The sequence below is a fragment of the Silurus aristotelis genome (assembly GCF_946808225.1).
Source record: "Silurus aristotelis genome assembly, chromosome: 14".
In the NCBI taxonomy this organism is placed as follows: domain Eukaryota; kingdom Metazoa; phylum Chordata; class Actinopteri; order Siluriformes; family Siluridae; genus Silurus; species Silurus aristotelis.
In genome coordinates, this window is record NC_139587.1 from 10,561,641 (window position 1) to 10,578,428 (window position 16,788).

Sequence of the window (16,788 nt, forward strand, 5' to 3'; positions counted from 1 at the left end):
CTGCAAACAAACTGTTTACAGATTAACACCATCAACCAACACAATCAACAACATTATCCACCATCATCATAATGGTGTTAAACCAATAAATAAATAAATAAAAAACCTTAAAATATCCATATAAAATAACTTTAAAAACAATCATTTGTGTGTGTGTGGGTATGTGTGTGTTTTGAGACCTGAGTCATCTGATATACCAAAATAAAAAACAGAGATGAGAGAAAACCTTGCCATTTTGAAGCTAATAAAAGAGTGAAATCAATCAGTGCCTTTGCACAAGCACTGAGCAGAGCACATTTCAAATGCCCTGAAAAGAAGGAACCACTAGTGGACTATTGATTTGCAAAGAGCCTGTAACTTGTAAACATTATGCTAATTTGGGATCATTAGTTTGAGAATTCCTCACTCGTTGTACAATTGTGGCATAGTTTGAGGATATTTATCTTTATTACATATCAGATGACACGTTTATTGTAAATCATTTGCAGAAATACATAAGATGACATAAGATTTATTTTTATCATCTATAAACACCTGTGAAGAAAAGTACATGATTTCAATGCTATACTGGTTTCGGTAGGTAAACTACAGTATATGCTTGAGTTATAGCATGCCAAATGTAGCACTGTTTAGCTGGATGTAGATTGTAGTTATGTGTAGTTAGATCAATATCTTCAAAGTTAATTTGTGCTTCACTTGTTCTTTTTCACTTGTTCGTTATTTAAAACCAAGTAACTGATATCTGCTTTATCTGAAGGCTGAAGATAAAACTTGCATATGATTACTCAGGTTCAATGATTTTAGAATGCCACTGAATGAATTGTATTCTCATTCGAAATAACACGGTTATTAGACTTGGTGGAAGTATGAACTGATGAAAGTTGATTGATAATTGTTGATTATATCAGCACTGATATAATGAGAAATACACTGATGCTAAAGATATGCTAGCTCAGTATACTATACTAAAACATTAACCTTCCTTCCTATTTCCTTTTCTTCCTGACAGTTGAATCAATCATGGTGCTACAGTTCATAAAAGAATATTGTTCAAATATACAGTATTAAGATTTGTTTTTAACACAGGTTAGAGGGCACAGTGGGTACACAGTCAAGCTTTGAGTTTGAGGGTATTTCAAGAACCCTTGTATGCTGAAACTTTAGTTATTCCTTACCCTTAGGAAAAGAATATAAATAACACATTTTTCTTTACCTGCAATGAAAAATGGCACAAAGGTTCCAGTCCAAAAGCTTCCCAACATATGAATGGAATGTTCATCTCACACTTTGAAGCTACAGTGGGGGAAATAATTATTTCGTCCCCTGCTGTAAATGTACCCTTTACAAAGAAATGAACACTATATAATTTTTATGTATGTTGATTTTACAGAGAGAGAAAGAATATAAAAAAATCCAGAAAGAAATAATAAATTTATATTTTGTATAAATTAATTTGTATTTGATCAAGTTAAATTAGTATTTGATCCCCTACCAACCAGCAAGGATTCTGACTCCCACAGACCCAAATTAGTCCTGTCCCTTTAAGAAAGAACGTCTCTAGGTTACGTATGTAACCCTAGTTCCCTGAGGGAACGAGACACTGCGTCACAACGCTTTGGGAATGCCTCCGCGCTCTGAATCACGTGTGAAAGGCAAGACGTGACGTCACCGCCGGGGCAACGGCACGGACCAGGATGATGCTACAAAATGCGAGAGCAGTGTAGCGACGCTAGGTTCTGAAAAAGAGAAGGTAAGCACCGCAAGGATGCAGGGAGTGTGGCATTTCCACGCAGCGTCTCATTCCCTCAGGGAACTAGGGTTACATACATAACCTAAAGACGTTCCCCTTCGGGAACTTGAGCTGCGTCAACACACTTTTTGGAAACAAGTGTCCAATAATGGTATACTGACTAGTCCCTGCCTAGTGTGTCTGAGCACAACCAGAACACAGGACAGAGGAGCCGGGAGAGGCTCTGATGTCGAGGTGAGCCACAGATTGCGTTTCTGTGGCTGCTAGAGCTGACATGGACCGACCTAACTCCTTAAATCATCAGCCTCAGAGATTAAATCCTCGTTCATCTTTTGCAGTAGGTCGGCCTGGTATGCTTGCTACACACTCATTGTGTGGAGGCAACCCGCGGCCTGACCTACTGCTGCGTACCCTTGCCTATTAACGCCAAAGTGTCTCTCAACGTTTTAGTAGGCAATACTTAAGTGATGTTGCACCTGGGGAGAGTTAAGTAGGCCTTGAACGATGTTGCACCTGGGGAGAGATAGCCGGCAAACGTCTCTTCAACCCTGGGCATCGTTCAATAGCCGCACTCCTTTAACCCTACTACATTCACATACAGCAAAGTTCTTGGGGAGAAGGTACGGGTTATGTATGGTGTCTCCCAGGACCTCCCAGGACCTGGACAGCTCAGTGTGCAGGTCGGGGAAAAATGGTAGGTCCCGGCATGGAGGCTGTGATGCTGGGCGCAGGAAACGCTCATCCAGCTTACTGGGAGTGTGCCGCTTCTCGTGTGTGCCAAGCTATTTTTTCAGATCATCTGAAACTAATTTAATATGTTTCAGATTATCAAATTAATTTAAATATTAGTACAAGATAACACAAGTGAACACAACATGCAGTTTTTAAATGAATATTTTTATTATTTATGGAAACCAAAATCCAAAACTACATGGCCCTGTGTGAAAAAGTGTTTGCCCCCCTGTTAAAACTATGGTTTATCACACCTGAGTTCAATTTCTCTAGCCACACTCAGGCCTGATTACTGCCACACCTGTTCGCAATAAAAAATCTTTTAAAAAAGACCTGCCTGACAAAGTGCAGTAGACCAAAAGATCCTCAAAAGCTAGACATCATGCTGAGATCCAAAGAAATTCAGAAACAAACTAAAAAGAAAGTAATTGAGATCTATCAGTCTGGAAAAGGTTAAAAAGTAAAGGAGAGATAATTTAAGTGAGGGTTTCGTTATATATCATTGTATCTAACTAGAGAGGTCCAAAAAAGTTCAAAAACGTAAACAAAAAACTGTTGTAGTACCATTAAAATTATTCATCATCCATGAGAACATGTTTAGAAATTATGAAGAGAAATGGGAGATAAATGAGACGTAACCTGCTATAAAAGTGCGCTGTCCTAAATCCTCTTGGGTCAGCCTGAAATTTGGGGTCAATGGGGGTGACATGCTCTGAAGAGGCAAGAGAAAGTATGTACATGCTGGGAGCAAAACAGGAGCGTTACGCTAGACTGAGCACACCTATCAAAAGAGGCACAGTACAACACAGCATCAACCTTCAGAAGGCATTCTGGACTCAAGGCAACATATGCAGTACTTGTTTAACGGAACCATGTCATAGTTTGAGAAACAGGTCAATGCTGCTATGAAATATGCATGGAACTGAGTGCACCTACAGTTTCTGAGGAATATATGTCTACATGTATTTAATTTTCAAACGATCAGGCACAACATTATGACCACCTGCCTAATATTCTGTTGGTCCCTCATTGCTGCCAAAACAGTCCTGACATGTCAAACATTAACAGCATTGTTTATCATTTTGAGCTCGTCTGTTGGATCAGACCATAAGGCCAACCTTTGCCTTCCACCTGCATCAATGAGCCTTGGCCGACCATGACCCTGTCACCAGTTCACCACTCTTTCTTCCTTGAACCACATTGGATAGATACTGACCACTGTTTTAGAGAGGCTCTGACCCAGTGTTGAATCGCAACTAAATATCAAATTTTTATCTGTTCTAAATGCACCTTAAATATATGCTTTTCAAGTTTTCAATACTCTAATCAACATGTGCATGGCAAAATATGGATGTTTTATGCAAATGTTTGTTTAATATTAGTAAAACCATACTAATTATAGAGCATGAAGTCAAAATATACTTGTAAATGTTTTAAAGCAGTTATGCTGTTTTAAATTATGTAAATCACCAGGACACCAAACGGAACATGGGTGGTTTTAATTGCCGAATGTGTGCATCATGGCGGATTTTGGTGCTTGATTTGAGACTTGGTGCATTAGTAAAACGAATGTTTATTTATTATATAAAAAAAAAAAGAATTTCGGTGAAGTTAAATTTTTTTATATATATGAGTAAAAAAGGACAGCATGAATAAATGTATGTAACATTAAAGGTTTTAATTTTGCCTCTTTTATATTTTCGTATTCATCTTTTTATTTTTTTTCTTCTTCTTCTTTCGGCTGCTCCCATTAGGGGTGATCCACAGCAGATCATTCGTTTCCATACCCCCCTGTCCTCTACATCTACCTCTTTCAAACCAACTACCTGCATGTCCTCCCTCAGCACATCCATAAACCTCCTCCTTGGTCTTCCTCTTTTCCTCCTTCCTGGTGGCTCCATCCTCAGCATTCTCCTACTGATGTACCCCATGTTCCTCTTATGCACATGTCCAAACTATCTTAATTGTGCCTCCCTCACCTTGTCTCCAAAACGTCCTACATGTGCTGTCCATCTAATAAACTCATTTCTAATCCTGTCCATCCTCGTCACTCCCAACAAAAACCTCAACATCTTCAGCTCTGCTACACCTCCTGTCTTTTACTTAATGCCACTGTCGCTAAACCATAAAAATAGCAGGTCTCACCCCAGTCCTATAAACTTTCCCTTTTACTCTTGCAGATACACTTCTATCACAAATCACTCCTGCCACTCTTCCCCACCCACTTCACCCTGCCTGCACACTTTACACACTCTTTATTACTTTGCCCTGTTGACCCCAAGTACATGAACTCCTCCACCTTTACCTCCCTTCTCCCTGCAACCGCACCACTCCACTGTCCCCCCTCTTATTCACACACATGTACTCTGTCTTACTCCTTCTGACCTTCATTCCCCTTCTCTCCAGCGCATACCTCCACCCCTCCAGGCTCTTCTCAACCTGCTCCCTACTCTCGCTACAAATTACAATATCATCCGCAAACATCATAGTCCACGGAGACTCCTGTCTGACCTCGTCCATCAATCTGTCCATCACCACTGCAAACATGAAAGGGCTCAGAGCCGATCCTTGATGCAGTCCAACCTCCACCTTGAACCAGTCTGTCATTCCTACTGCACACTTCACTGCTGTCACACTGTCCTCATACATGTCCTCAACACCCTTACATACGTCTCTGACACACCTGACTTACTCATACAATACTACAACTCCTCTCTTGGCACCCTGTCGTACACTTTCTCTTAATCCAAAACACACAATGCAACTCCTTCTGACCTTCTCTTTACTTCTCCATCAACATTCCCAAAGCGAATAGAATGTGGTATATAGTGCTTTTCCTCAGCATTAAACCATACTATTTCTCACAGATGGTCACGTCTTCTCTCAGCCTGGCTTCCACTACTCTTTCCCATAACTTCATTCTGTGACTGATTAACTTTATTCCCCTGTACTTACTGCAGTTCTAGTTACTTCTCCTTTCCCTGCTGTCTCTGTAGACCTTTGGCCAACAGTAGCCCAATTTCCACTGGTACCTTGTTGGCTAACAATACCTGTGGCAGTCATTGGTAACCCAGGCCTCGACCTATCCGGTATGAATTTCTGATTTGTGATCCGCATACTTGATTTGGCACATGTTTTATGCTGGATGCCCTTTCTAACACAACCCTTCCCCAGTTATCCGGGCCCGGGCCTGGCTTGTGCAACTTGAATGGATGGGTTTTCATATTGATATTTTGAAGTTTACCAAAAAGTTAAGCCATTATACCAAACTGTACATGATGTACATGTTCCATTATTTTAGATATTGAAACTTTCATTTTCTTTGTAGTAAAAAGCTGTTTATCAATTTCGATCATGCAGCACAACAATTACTTGCGTTCCAAACAAGAATATTGTGATTAGGGTTGCAAAATTCCATGTTCAAGAAAATTTGTATAGGAATTTAAAGGAAAATATGGAAATTCATGGGAATACATGGTTATTAAAGGGAACAAACTGTGAATTCAAAAAAGTCTTAAGTCTATACAGTGAACTTAAATGTAAATCTTGGTTCTTTCTACCCTGCACATTAATCAGTCACATGCAAACAGCGCAATTATTGCAGGGATATTGCACTGTGCATTCCTCCATAACATAACAGATAATTTCTTGAATCCTGCACAAAAATAAGACCTCCAGCCTGTTAAATCTCGAGTTGTAGCTACCTCATTATTCTCTTGAGCTCGGCCAGCTCTTTGCATATGGGTAATTTAATAGACTTCTTATAGACAGCTTTAGTTTTATATTCACATTGTAGCATTGCTTCATTATAAAACTATACTATACACAAAATGATGCACACATAAGTTAAGTTAATTTTATTCTTAAGTGACCTGGCCATCAAGGGCAATTTTTTTCCTCCCTCTACATGACCTATTTTGTCTTGGGTATTTGATGATTCAGAGATACATTACTATCTTCATAGTTCTAGTAAACTGTATTATTATTATAACTGTATTATTATTATTTTTACCCATTTTGTTCATAGTGTTGCCAATTTCAAGTATGAATTTCTTATAATCCAGCAGCCCCTGAAAATACAATCTTAATAAAATGTTCATCCCTAGACTGGCACTTTTTATAATTTTATTGCAGTATCAACTTCAAAGTGCAGTCACACATAATGAGAATTTGTATATAATATTACCCTCACAGACAGAGTAGGAAAAAGAAAAAAATGCATGCAATAAAATACAACAGTAGTAATTGCTATCTAAAATGATAATTGTATGTTCTCTAAAATCAACGTGACTATCAGTAGTGTTCTCTCTAAATTCTCAGCCCCATGTATTATTCAACAAGCATTTGCTAGCAGTTTATTGCAGATGATGAGCCCCATCGTGACAGCCACGCTGCTGAGAAATTCCTACCAAAAAGGCTCTCTCCTCCCAGGAAGAGAACAAATGTCATGTGCACTGCTGGCCACTGGCTCTCCTAAGGACTGCCAATAGCGATTTAGCTCTTACAATCCAGCATTAAAGTCAGAGGGGTGTGGCGAAACATGTAAAATCAAGCTGTCGCAGAATGTAAACATCTTTTGCAAAACAACATATCCACTGGAGTGTCACAGCGAGTGACAAAATAATCACATGAGTGATCAAACAGGCCCAGCCAATGCATCTTTAAAAAGGTAATCAAATTTGTCAAGACTTAAATATAAAGAATTGGACTTAATTTTTACTGCTTTTGGATGTTGCAAGGACATCTGCTCTCTGACTGATAAAAACAAGTAGTTCTCCTGGAGAGTGGCTAAAAATAGACTGTTAAAACAATGAGGCTGCCAACAATACTAAATAACAACATGCTCGAAGATTAAACATACTCCTCATACATAAACCCAAAGAAGGTACGAGTAAGATTAGAATACATTTAGATTAGGATTTAAATAAATAGGTATAATTAAATTTGAGTAATGAAAGGAGAATGAACTTGAAATTGCTCATATGAATCGTTCAACTCTAAAATATCGTGACTCTTTTCTATTGCAAAATAAAAGTAATACTATTAGTGTGTAGGCTGAGGTCTAGTGGTTATGAGACCCAGCAGGAAGGTGGAAGGGTAAGTGAACATTACGATGTGTGTCATTGTCTTGAGACAATTTCAAATATTTACTTCCTTATTATTCAAATGAAGGAGTGAATAATTGGAAAGGGGAGTAATGAAACCAGGAAGATTTACTGTCAGTATGTGTTAACATTACAGCATGATTTAATGGAACTGTCAAAAGGACTGTGAAAAAGGATGATGAATTCTGATGAGAATTAATAGATAGATAAACAGAGTCATCATCAAAAAGATTTGATTGCCCTATACACGGAAATGGAAAATGAAAAAGCTATTACTAAAATATGTCAACAGAGACATATCTGTGCAACCATAACTGAAAAAACAGATTCAACAAAAAATTCCACCTCAAATTGAGAAAGAAGTGGCATGCTCAATCATATACCTTTCGTAGTTCATTCCTAAAATTCATCAAAGTTAAATCTAAAAACATAATTAAGAAGATGCTTAGTTGAGAAGTGGTTCTCAATGAAAAATAAAAAATAAATCTATATTTGATCTTTATAATGTATCTGTCTATAGAGTTGTCTACCTCTTGCTCTCTATTTATTAAATTTTTTTAGCAGAATTTTTTTTTTAACTAAGTATCTGTTTCTAGAAAATAAAAATTTCTTTCCTAACATGCTCTTACTCAGAGGTGTGGGAGAATGCTTGGTGTGGTAAAGAAAGGCCCTGATTAACACCAAGGTTCTGATTGCAGTACTTAATAATCAGTCCTACCCTCTCCATGATAAAGATGCCAATTCAAACAAGTAGTACATAACAGAAACTCTAGCTAGGTCTGCCAGACCTTTACTTATTTATCTTGAAAGCTCTGCAACTCCAAAACTGACTTTTTATATCAGTAACTAGGGATTTGTTTAGTCTAATTATGCTTAACCTAATTCTAAGTTTATTACACTGTTTATTGATCATGATCATTGAGCAGCAAAGAATATTTGATCCAGGTAAAATACAGATGTAAATAAAAGAAGGGAACATGGTAAACATAAAGAATGTCACTAATTGTGAAGGACTTAGCGATCGAGAAGGCAAGACAAATTTTGAATAATAAACAAATGCAAGAAAACAAATTTTCTTTAAATCGTGTGTCACTATACCTACATGGCATCAAGTGCCTAGGTTGTTATTATGGAAAACACATGCATTCATGCTTCCCACTCACAAATTTATGAGACAAGCTCTATTCTAGGCAAGATCCTATTAGCAGCATTACAGATTCAGGATTCTCTTGGTATATGAATTGTGCTGGTAAAAAACTGCCAAAGATGACTACTTTTACCAGCCTTTTTCTGTGCTTGTGCAAAAAGCTGAAAAGAAGCTTGTGACAGCAACATGTACTGAAATGCATGCCTGAGTAAACTTTCTGTGAGAAAAGCTCTCGTCTGAAAAAAGTGAGGCCTACATATTCCTAATACATATCTAATAAATATATTGCATGATTTATCAGACATTCTGACAGGGAGGCCCATCCATGTCACTTAGAGAGCCAAGCAGAAATTTTTCATGTAATATAAACTGAGCCACATTAAATAAATGGTTCTTATTATAGTTAGAGGCTGATTTTTGGATAGAACTAAAAAATAACAATTAAGCAAAAGCAAATTACCAAAGAGCATAATAGACAACAACATTATGAAATATTTTGCTGTAATAAAAATTGCCTAATAAAGGCTGGTTTGTGTACTGTTATTACAAAAATGTAATAAATATCAACATTGACTTTCTCAGGTGTTCAAATACTTATTTGCAGCTGTATCATACAAATAAATAGTTTAAAAATCATATTGTGATTTCTGGATTTTTTTTTTTAGATTATGTCTCTCACAGTGGCCATGCACCTACGATTGACAATTTCAGACCCTTTCATGATTTCTAAGTGGGAGAACTTGCAAAATAGCAGGGTGTTGAAATACTTATTTCCCTCACTGTAGTCTATATGAGTTTATATAGCAACAAAAAAATATAGCTATCACCATTTCCACTAATCCAATTATTTTGAGCCAGTGGCAAAACTCAAATATAAATATAAATTATAAATCAATCTCCATCTAATAAAGTAACAAAAAGTTATACATCAGTAGAGAAAGACATTTTAAGACTATTAAGACCACATCATGATGATAAATGTTTTTCAGTGTATTCTCTACAAACTTAAATATAAAATGTTCACATTTAAAAAGAAACTTCTCTCTGTAAACTGATTACAGTAACACTATTTCTTCAACATTTAGAAATTTGCTGAACAAGCTGTACAGCTGTGTTGAATAAAGTAAAACTGGCAACAAGTAATAACTTGTTCAGCAAAAAAATAGAACTTTAGAACTATCCATTCAGCATATAAAAGAAATTGATCAAATGTGGCCATGCTTGATTAAACTATAATCTGCAAGTTTAGTTGATAAATAAAAGTAAATTGTACAAAAATCCTATTGTAATTTGATACCTTAGAGGTTTTAAATCAAAATGTCTTATTTTAACAAAAAGATTAGGTAAGAAAAATGCCTGAAAATGTATCAAAATAATAATACCTCTTTCATTTCCTGACACATATATTACGTTTTTTTTATTTATTTAAAACCTCTTATATGCTGTATATTGCTTTTTAATTTGGTTACTATTCATTATATTTATCACACTTATAAGTATGTATCAGTGATTCCCCCTTAGGCTGTTCATGGCACTCTTTGATTAGCTTGTGTTTGAATACCCTATTGTGTCTGTGCATACTTCAAAAAGTCACTGCCAATCACATTTGGTATTTGGTAGGGCCTCGCTTTGCTCTTAGAGCGGCCTTAATTTTTTGTATCATGGATCCCTCATGATTCATGCTGTGAACATCCAGTTCTACCACACTCCAACAAATTTAAATTGATAAAGATCTAGTGGCCAAGATGTATATCACTGAACCCATTTTCATGTTCATTAAACATTTGGGGATAGCTTTTGCTTTGCAGCATGAAGCATTATAATGGCATTAGTAGATAGATAAATTATTGCTATGAAGGGTCCATGGATTCATGCTGTTAGCAGACACTTCCAATTTTCCAGTTTTTCCAATCTTCAACTGTAAAGGTTTGGTAGGTTCAAATGTTTTACTCTCGGACTACAGTGGCAATGAAATGCAGTTAATTTATTTGGTGACTCTATGACCACTGCAGCATCAGCTTTCTGTTTTCAGCTGAAAGAAGTGGATCCAGACAGTTTGGACCAGACTGTTCAACTAAAGTTTCAACAAATGTATCCTGAAATGATCATTACAAATGTGCAAGAGTGGTTATTCAAGTTACAGTACATTTTAATCAACTCAAAGAAAATTGTTCAAACGTTCTCCGTTGACCACTTTCTGCAACAAAGCATTTCAGCTGACACTGACAGACAAAAATTACACAATCAAAATCGTTCAATATATATGTTTCTCTGTTCTAGTTGATGTAAATATAACCCAAAGCTGCTGGTGTCAGGGATCCCCCTGCCAAGCCCCCTCAGCGGCTCTCTATTAGCCACTCCCGGTGCTAATCGCCGACACCTGTTCCACATTACTGTTCCCCTATATATGTTCCCATTCTGACCCCACTGGCTGTTGGATTTACGAACTCATGCTAGTGATCTCCTGGATTCCCGACTGGCAGCATTCTCCGCTGGTTCCTGCACCCGGTGCCGAATGCATGGATTACCTTCACTGTACGGATTCTACTTCCCTTTATGGAATATACTTTCCTGACGGATTATACCCGCATTATGGACTAAACCTGCATTATGGTTTGTATGCTTTCAGTCTTGTGTTTGTGTGCTGAAAGGTTTATTAAACATGATTGAGTTACTTCTGCTTCCTTCTCGTGGTCACTACCCTGACAGCTCGCTCATATCTGCATGGTTTTGTGAATTGCATCGCTACCACATGATTGGCAGACATTAACAAGAAGGTATAAAAGTGTTACTAATAAAGTCTTCAGTGGTTGTGTCATATGCAACGACACATTAAAGGAATCCTAATTACAATGTGTGACATTAGACCTCATGCAATTTGAAAGTTGGCGAAAGCATCTTTGCCATCAACTAAACCTTCAAAAATGTTGTAAGAATCTGTCACTGTTATCCCAGAAGAACAGACTCTTTCTGGTCTCACAGATTCCAGGCACAAGTACCATAATTAAAAATATACTATATCAAAAGTAGTTTCTCATATTTGCAAATCAGGACAGGCAAAAGATGGCTGATGTCAATCAGTTCATATCACTGGCTCCTTATTAGCAGCTATTTTCTATTTCCCTTTCAGAACATAAGGCTTGCAGATGGAGAGTGACACATTTGCATAGCAGCAGATTCTCACCCTCTCTTGTTAATTGTCAGTGAATCATTTAGATAACCCTTAAAACTACTAAGGGATTCTACTTTGTGGCAAAGTATAAAGAATAAGTTTTACTGCTATTAAATATTGAAAACCTATTTTACTGAAAAAACAAATGTTATAAAAGGAAAGAGTACAATCTATATATGTATATAAAATGGTATCAGTTTTACATTACAAAAGGTACCATTTTACATTGCAAGTCTATTATTGCATAGCATGTGGCTTTTCATATAAAAATAAAAATAGTACTATTACTGGAAGCAACATTATTTAATAGCATTTTGAGTGGAGGAAGTATTAAAATGTTATTAAATAAAACAACTAAAGAATGAAAACAACTGCTAATACAAACCCAGCCATTAGGGTTGCACAAGCCAGTGCACTCTTAGTACCAGCCTCAAGCCTGGATAAATGGGGACGGTATCCACCGTAAAACATGTGCCAAATCAAATATGCGGATCATGAACCAGAATTTCATACCGGATCAGTCAAGTCCCGATTACTAACGACCGCCACAGGTATTGTTAGCCAACAGGGTCCCAGTGGAAATTGGGCTACTGTTGGCTGTTAAAGGAGAAATAGAAGAGGAAGATGTCTGCAGAAACAGCAGAAAAAGGAGAAGTGTAGAAGAGTGGTGGTTAGGGTGGGCACTTTAAATAATGGTACTATGACTGGTAAAGGGAGCGAGTTAGCTGATATGATGGAGCGGAGAAAAGTAGATGTGTGTTCATGAGACCAAGTGGAAAGGGAGTAAGGCCAGAAATACTGGAAAAGGGTTTAAACTGTTCTATCATGGTTTGGATGGAAAGAGAAATAGTGTAGAGGTGATATTTAAGGAAGAGTACATTAAGAGTGTAGTGGAGGTGAAGAGAGTTTCTGATCGGGTCAGCCAGCCGCTTGAACATTTCCGCGTGCACGACGTCCGCTTCCGGTTCAGCGTCATCTTTCAGCCGGCAACACCGGCATGCCCGCCATCTTGTTTCTGTATAAATAGCCACCGGCTGCCTGCGCTCGCTGCTTGGCTCCGCACTTTTGAGACCTTCCTGCCTTTTTTTTTTCCCTGTGGAAAGTTTACTTTCATTTTCGGATCTCCCGGTTTTTCGGATTTTTGCCTGCCCTCGGTTTTTGGATCTTTGGATTCCCCTTTTGCTCTGTTCTCCAGCTCACTCCCTCTGTCTGCTTTCGGACTCGCTTCTGTTTTCAGACACGCCCCCTGCTTCGCTCTCCCGGTGCCACGGACCTTTTAATTAACCCAGTGAGTGCCGCAACTGTGTGTTCATAAGTAGTCGGACGTTATTGCTTTTCTCTGTATAAACCCAGCGTGTGCTTCTACTACATGGTCTAAAGTATTCGGACATTATTGTTTTTCTTTTTTTTCTCTATATTAACCCAGTGTGTGCTTCTGTTGTCTGCTCATAAGTTTTTGGACATGTTGCTTCCCTGCCTGTTCTATCCTTCTCATCTTTTTCTTCTACTTTAACCCTGTGCGTGCCCACGACTGTGTTTTTGTGCTATTGTATTCGGACATTAAATATTTCCTGCCTGTGCAACCCTCCTCTCTCGATTCATATCGTCTGGAGCATCCTGCATTAGGGTCCTATCATCCACTCACCTAGCCCCGCACCCGAGTCCCTGACAGAACAATCTGGCCAGCTATTGATCCCGCGGATGCAATCGATCTTTGGACCACCCTTAATGCTCTGGTCCAGGTCTCCGCCACCCATGAGCAACAGCTCCAGGATATTACTTTGGGTCTTCAGCAGCTTATTCAGCGTCTCGACACCCTTCCAGGGGCAGCCGTGCCCAACCCACCACCAGTCGCCGCTCCTCAGCCGTCGGCTCGGCCCCCCCCCCCGCAGGTCCAGCCCACACCTGGCGCTTTTGCTCCTAGGGAGCAACACCTCGTTCCCCCGGCTCGGTTCTCGGGGGAACCCGAACTTTGTCGGTCCTTCCTGGCACAGTGTAGCCTGATTTTTAGTCTCCAACCATCCTCTTTTTCCACTCAACAGGCCAAGGTGGCTTATGTTATCACCTTGCTCCCCGGACGAGCTTTGCGGTGGGCTACCGCCGAGTGGGAAAATCAGTCCTTGCATTGCTCTACCCTCACTGCCTTCTCTGAGGAACTACGCAAGGTTTTTGGTTTAGCCACCCCTCGCCAGGATGCCGCACGCTCACTGCTTTCTTCATCGCAGGGTGAGCGTTCAGTGGCTGAGTATGCTGCAGATTTCCGCACGGATGCCACTGACAGTGGGTGGGATCGCACCGCTCTATATGACACCTTTTTTCGGGGTCTCTCAGCCCAGGTGAAGGACAAGCTAGCTGCCCGTGAGCTTCACCCTGGTCTGGATGCCTTGATCGCCCTGGCCATTCGGATTGACAGAAGAATACGTGAACGTCGTTCTGAGCGTTTCACGCGCTATCCGGAGCGGGCCTACCACACGCCTCCGGCCCGACCGGTGGACCAGTCCGTCTTCCCCCAGGCCGGTCTCATGCTCTCCGGAGACTTCCCCCGACCTCTGTCATGTTCTCTGTCCTCTGTTCCATCTGTCTATCATGACCTCGGTACAATGTTTAGCAAGACTCGAGTCTCTTCCTTGACCCCGCATCGGCCCTACGATTGCGCCATTCATCTCCTGCCGGGAACTGGGCAGGCGCTGGGTTCTTCTTTGTGGAAATGAAGGACAAGAGCCTCCGTCCCTGCATTGACTATCGGGGCCTGAATGCCATAACTGTCAAGAACCGGTACCCATTGCCCTTGATGTTTTCTGCGTTCGACTCTCTCCAGGGCTCGGTCATCTTCACCAAACTGGACCTCCGCAATGCCTACCACCTTGTCCGCATCTGGGAGGGGGATGAGTGGAAGACAGCATTCAATACCCCATCAGGGCATTATGAATACCTTGTTATGCCATTTGGCCTTACCAATGCACCAGCTGTCTTCCAGGCGTTGGTGAATGACGTTCTTCGAGACATGCTTAACCACTACGTGTTCGTATACCTGGACGACATTCTCGTGTTCTCACGCTGTAGAGATCAACATGTCCAGCACGTGCGTTCGGTACTCAGGCAGCTCCTCCAGAATGGATTATACGTTAAGGTGGAGAAATGCGATTTCCATGTGTCCAGCACCACCTTCCTTGGATTTGTCCTTTCTGCCGATCACGTCCAGATGGACCAAGCCAGGATTCAGGCGGTAAAGGACTGGCCCCAACCCACCACCTGTAAGCAATTACAGAGGTTTTGGGTTTTGCCAATTTCTATCAGCGGTTCATCAGGGGCTATAGCTCTGTCACGGCCCCCCTTCACTCACTCACCTCCATACGTCAGGCTTTTAACTGGAACCCAGAGGCTGAATGGGCATTTACCAAACTGAAGAGTCTCTTCACCTCGGCCCTGGTCCTAGCCCTTCCGGATCCTACCCGTCAATATGTGGTGGAGGTGGACGCCTTGGATCTGGGCGTAGGGGCCGTTCTGTCCCAAAAAGGTGCCCGGGACCACCGCCTGCACCCCTGCGCATTTTTTCCCGCCGCCTCAGCCGAGCTGAGCAGAACTACCCTGTTGGTGAGCGTGAGCTCTTGGCTGTTAAATTGGGCCTGGAGGAATGGCGTCACTGGCTGGAGGGGTCCGAAGTTTCGTTCCTCGTCTGGACCGATCATCGTAATTTGGAATATCTGCGGACTGCCAAGCGCCTGAATCCACGTCAAGCACGTTGGGGATTGTTTTTTGGGCGATTTAACTTCTCCTTGTCCTACCGGCCTGGGTCGCTAAATGGAAAGCCTGACGCCTTGTCCCGTTTGCACTCCCCTAATGAGAAGGAACCACCACCCGACCCCATACTTTCCCCCACTGTTACCGTCCGCGCTCTCAGCCTGAAGATAGAGAAGAAGGTCCAGCGGGCCACCGTCGGTCAACCTGTCCCTAAAGGGCTGCCCGCCACATAGGCTTTACGTGCCTGCACACCTTCCTTATGAAGTCCTCCAGTGGTGCCACAGCTCCCCTTTCATCTGTCACCCAGGTGCTCCTCGTACCTCGGCCGTGCTCCTGAAGCGTTTTTGGTGGCCGTCTGTCCGCAGGGACGTTCGCAAATTCGTGGCTGCCTGTCCAACATGCAATCAACACAAGAACCCCAAGGGGTGTCCGGTAGGTCTCCTTCACCCACTCCCTGTACCCCGACACCCATAGTCACACATTGCTGTGGATTTTGTTACCGGCCTTCCCCCGTCCGCTGGTCATACGGCCATTCTCACGGTGGTCGACAGGTTCTCGAAGATGGGTCACTTCATTCCCCTGCCCAAGCTTCCCTCTGCGAAGGAAACTGCCCGGCTCCTGCTCCAACACGTTTTCTGCCCATTTTTGGAAGGAGTTCTGCCGCCACCTGGGGATTCCGTCAGCCTCTCCTCCGGGTTTCACCCTCAGTCCGCATTTAGCTCCTAAACTCTGGAATAGTCTTCCTGACAGTGTTCGGGGTTCAGATACACTCTCCCACTTTAAGTGTAGATTAAAAACATATCTTTTTAGCAAAGCCTACACATAACACACATCACACACATCACATCACAACCTTGTGCTCCAGAATATATGATTACATGCACATTATCAACTTGTGCTGTTAATATCATGAACAGCAGCTACGCTAATTCCTCTCCACTGCTTCTCTTTCTCTCCCCATCCCGAGGCATCCTGAGGTTTAGCCAGCTCCAGTCATGTCCCACCTCGTGAAGATTATGGACCTATGGATGATCATGGAGAAGTAGATGCCGAGTGTTTAAAGGCCCTGGCATGGAGAAGCTGATGCTGGATCTATGATGATCACAAATTGTTCTGTATTGTTGAAAGATTTATGACCAAA

General features: G+C 41.0%; 1 protein-coding gene across 5 annotated transcripts in view; it reads right to left on the minus strand.

Annotated features, from left to right (window-relative positions):
• The window catches only part of LOC310736587 (teneurin-1-like), a 257,458-nt gene that overhangs the window by 171,515 nt on the left and 69,155 nt on the right, over positions 1-16,788 (minus strand). Inside the window, exon 4 of one of the 5 annotated variants that reach the window (XM_083560155.1) lies at positions 3,126-3,194. The exons of the other annotated variants lie outside the window; for them this stretch is intronic. Coding sequence (XP_083416281.1) covers positions 3,126-3,194 — 69 coding nt within the window. The remainder of the gene's footprint in view (positions 1-3,125; positions 3,195-16,788) is intronic. 5 annotated transcript variants of the gene reach the window in all.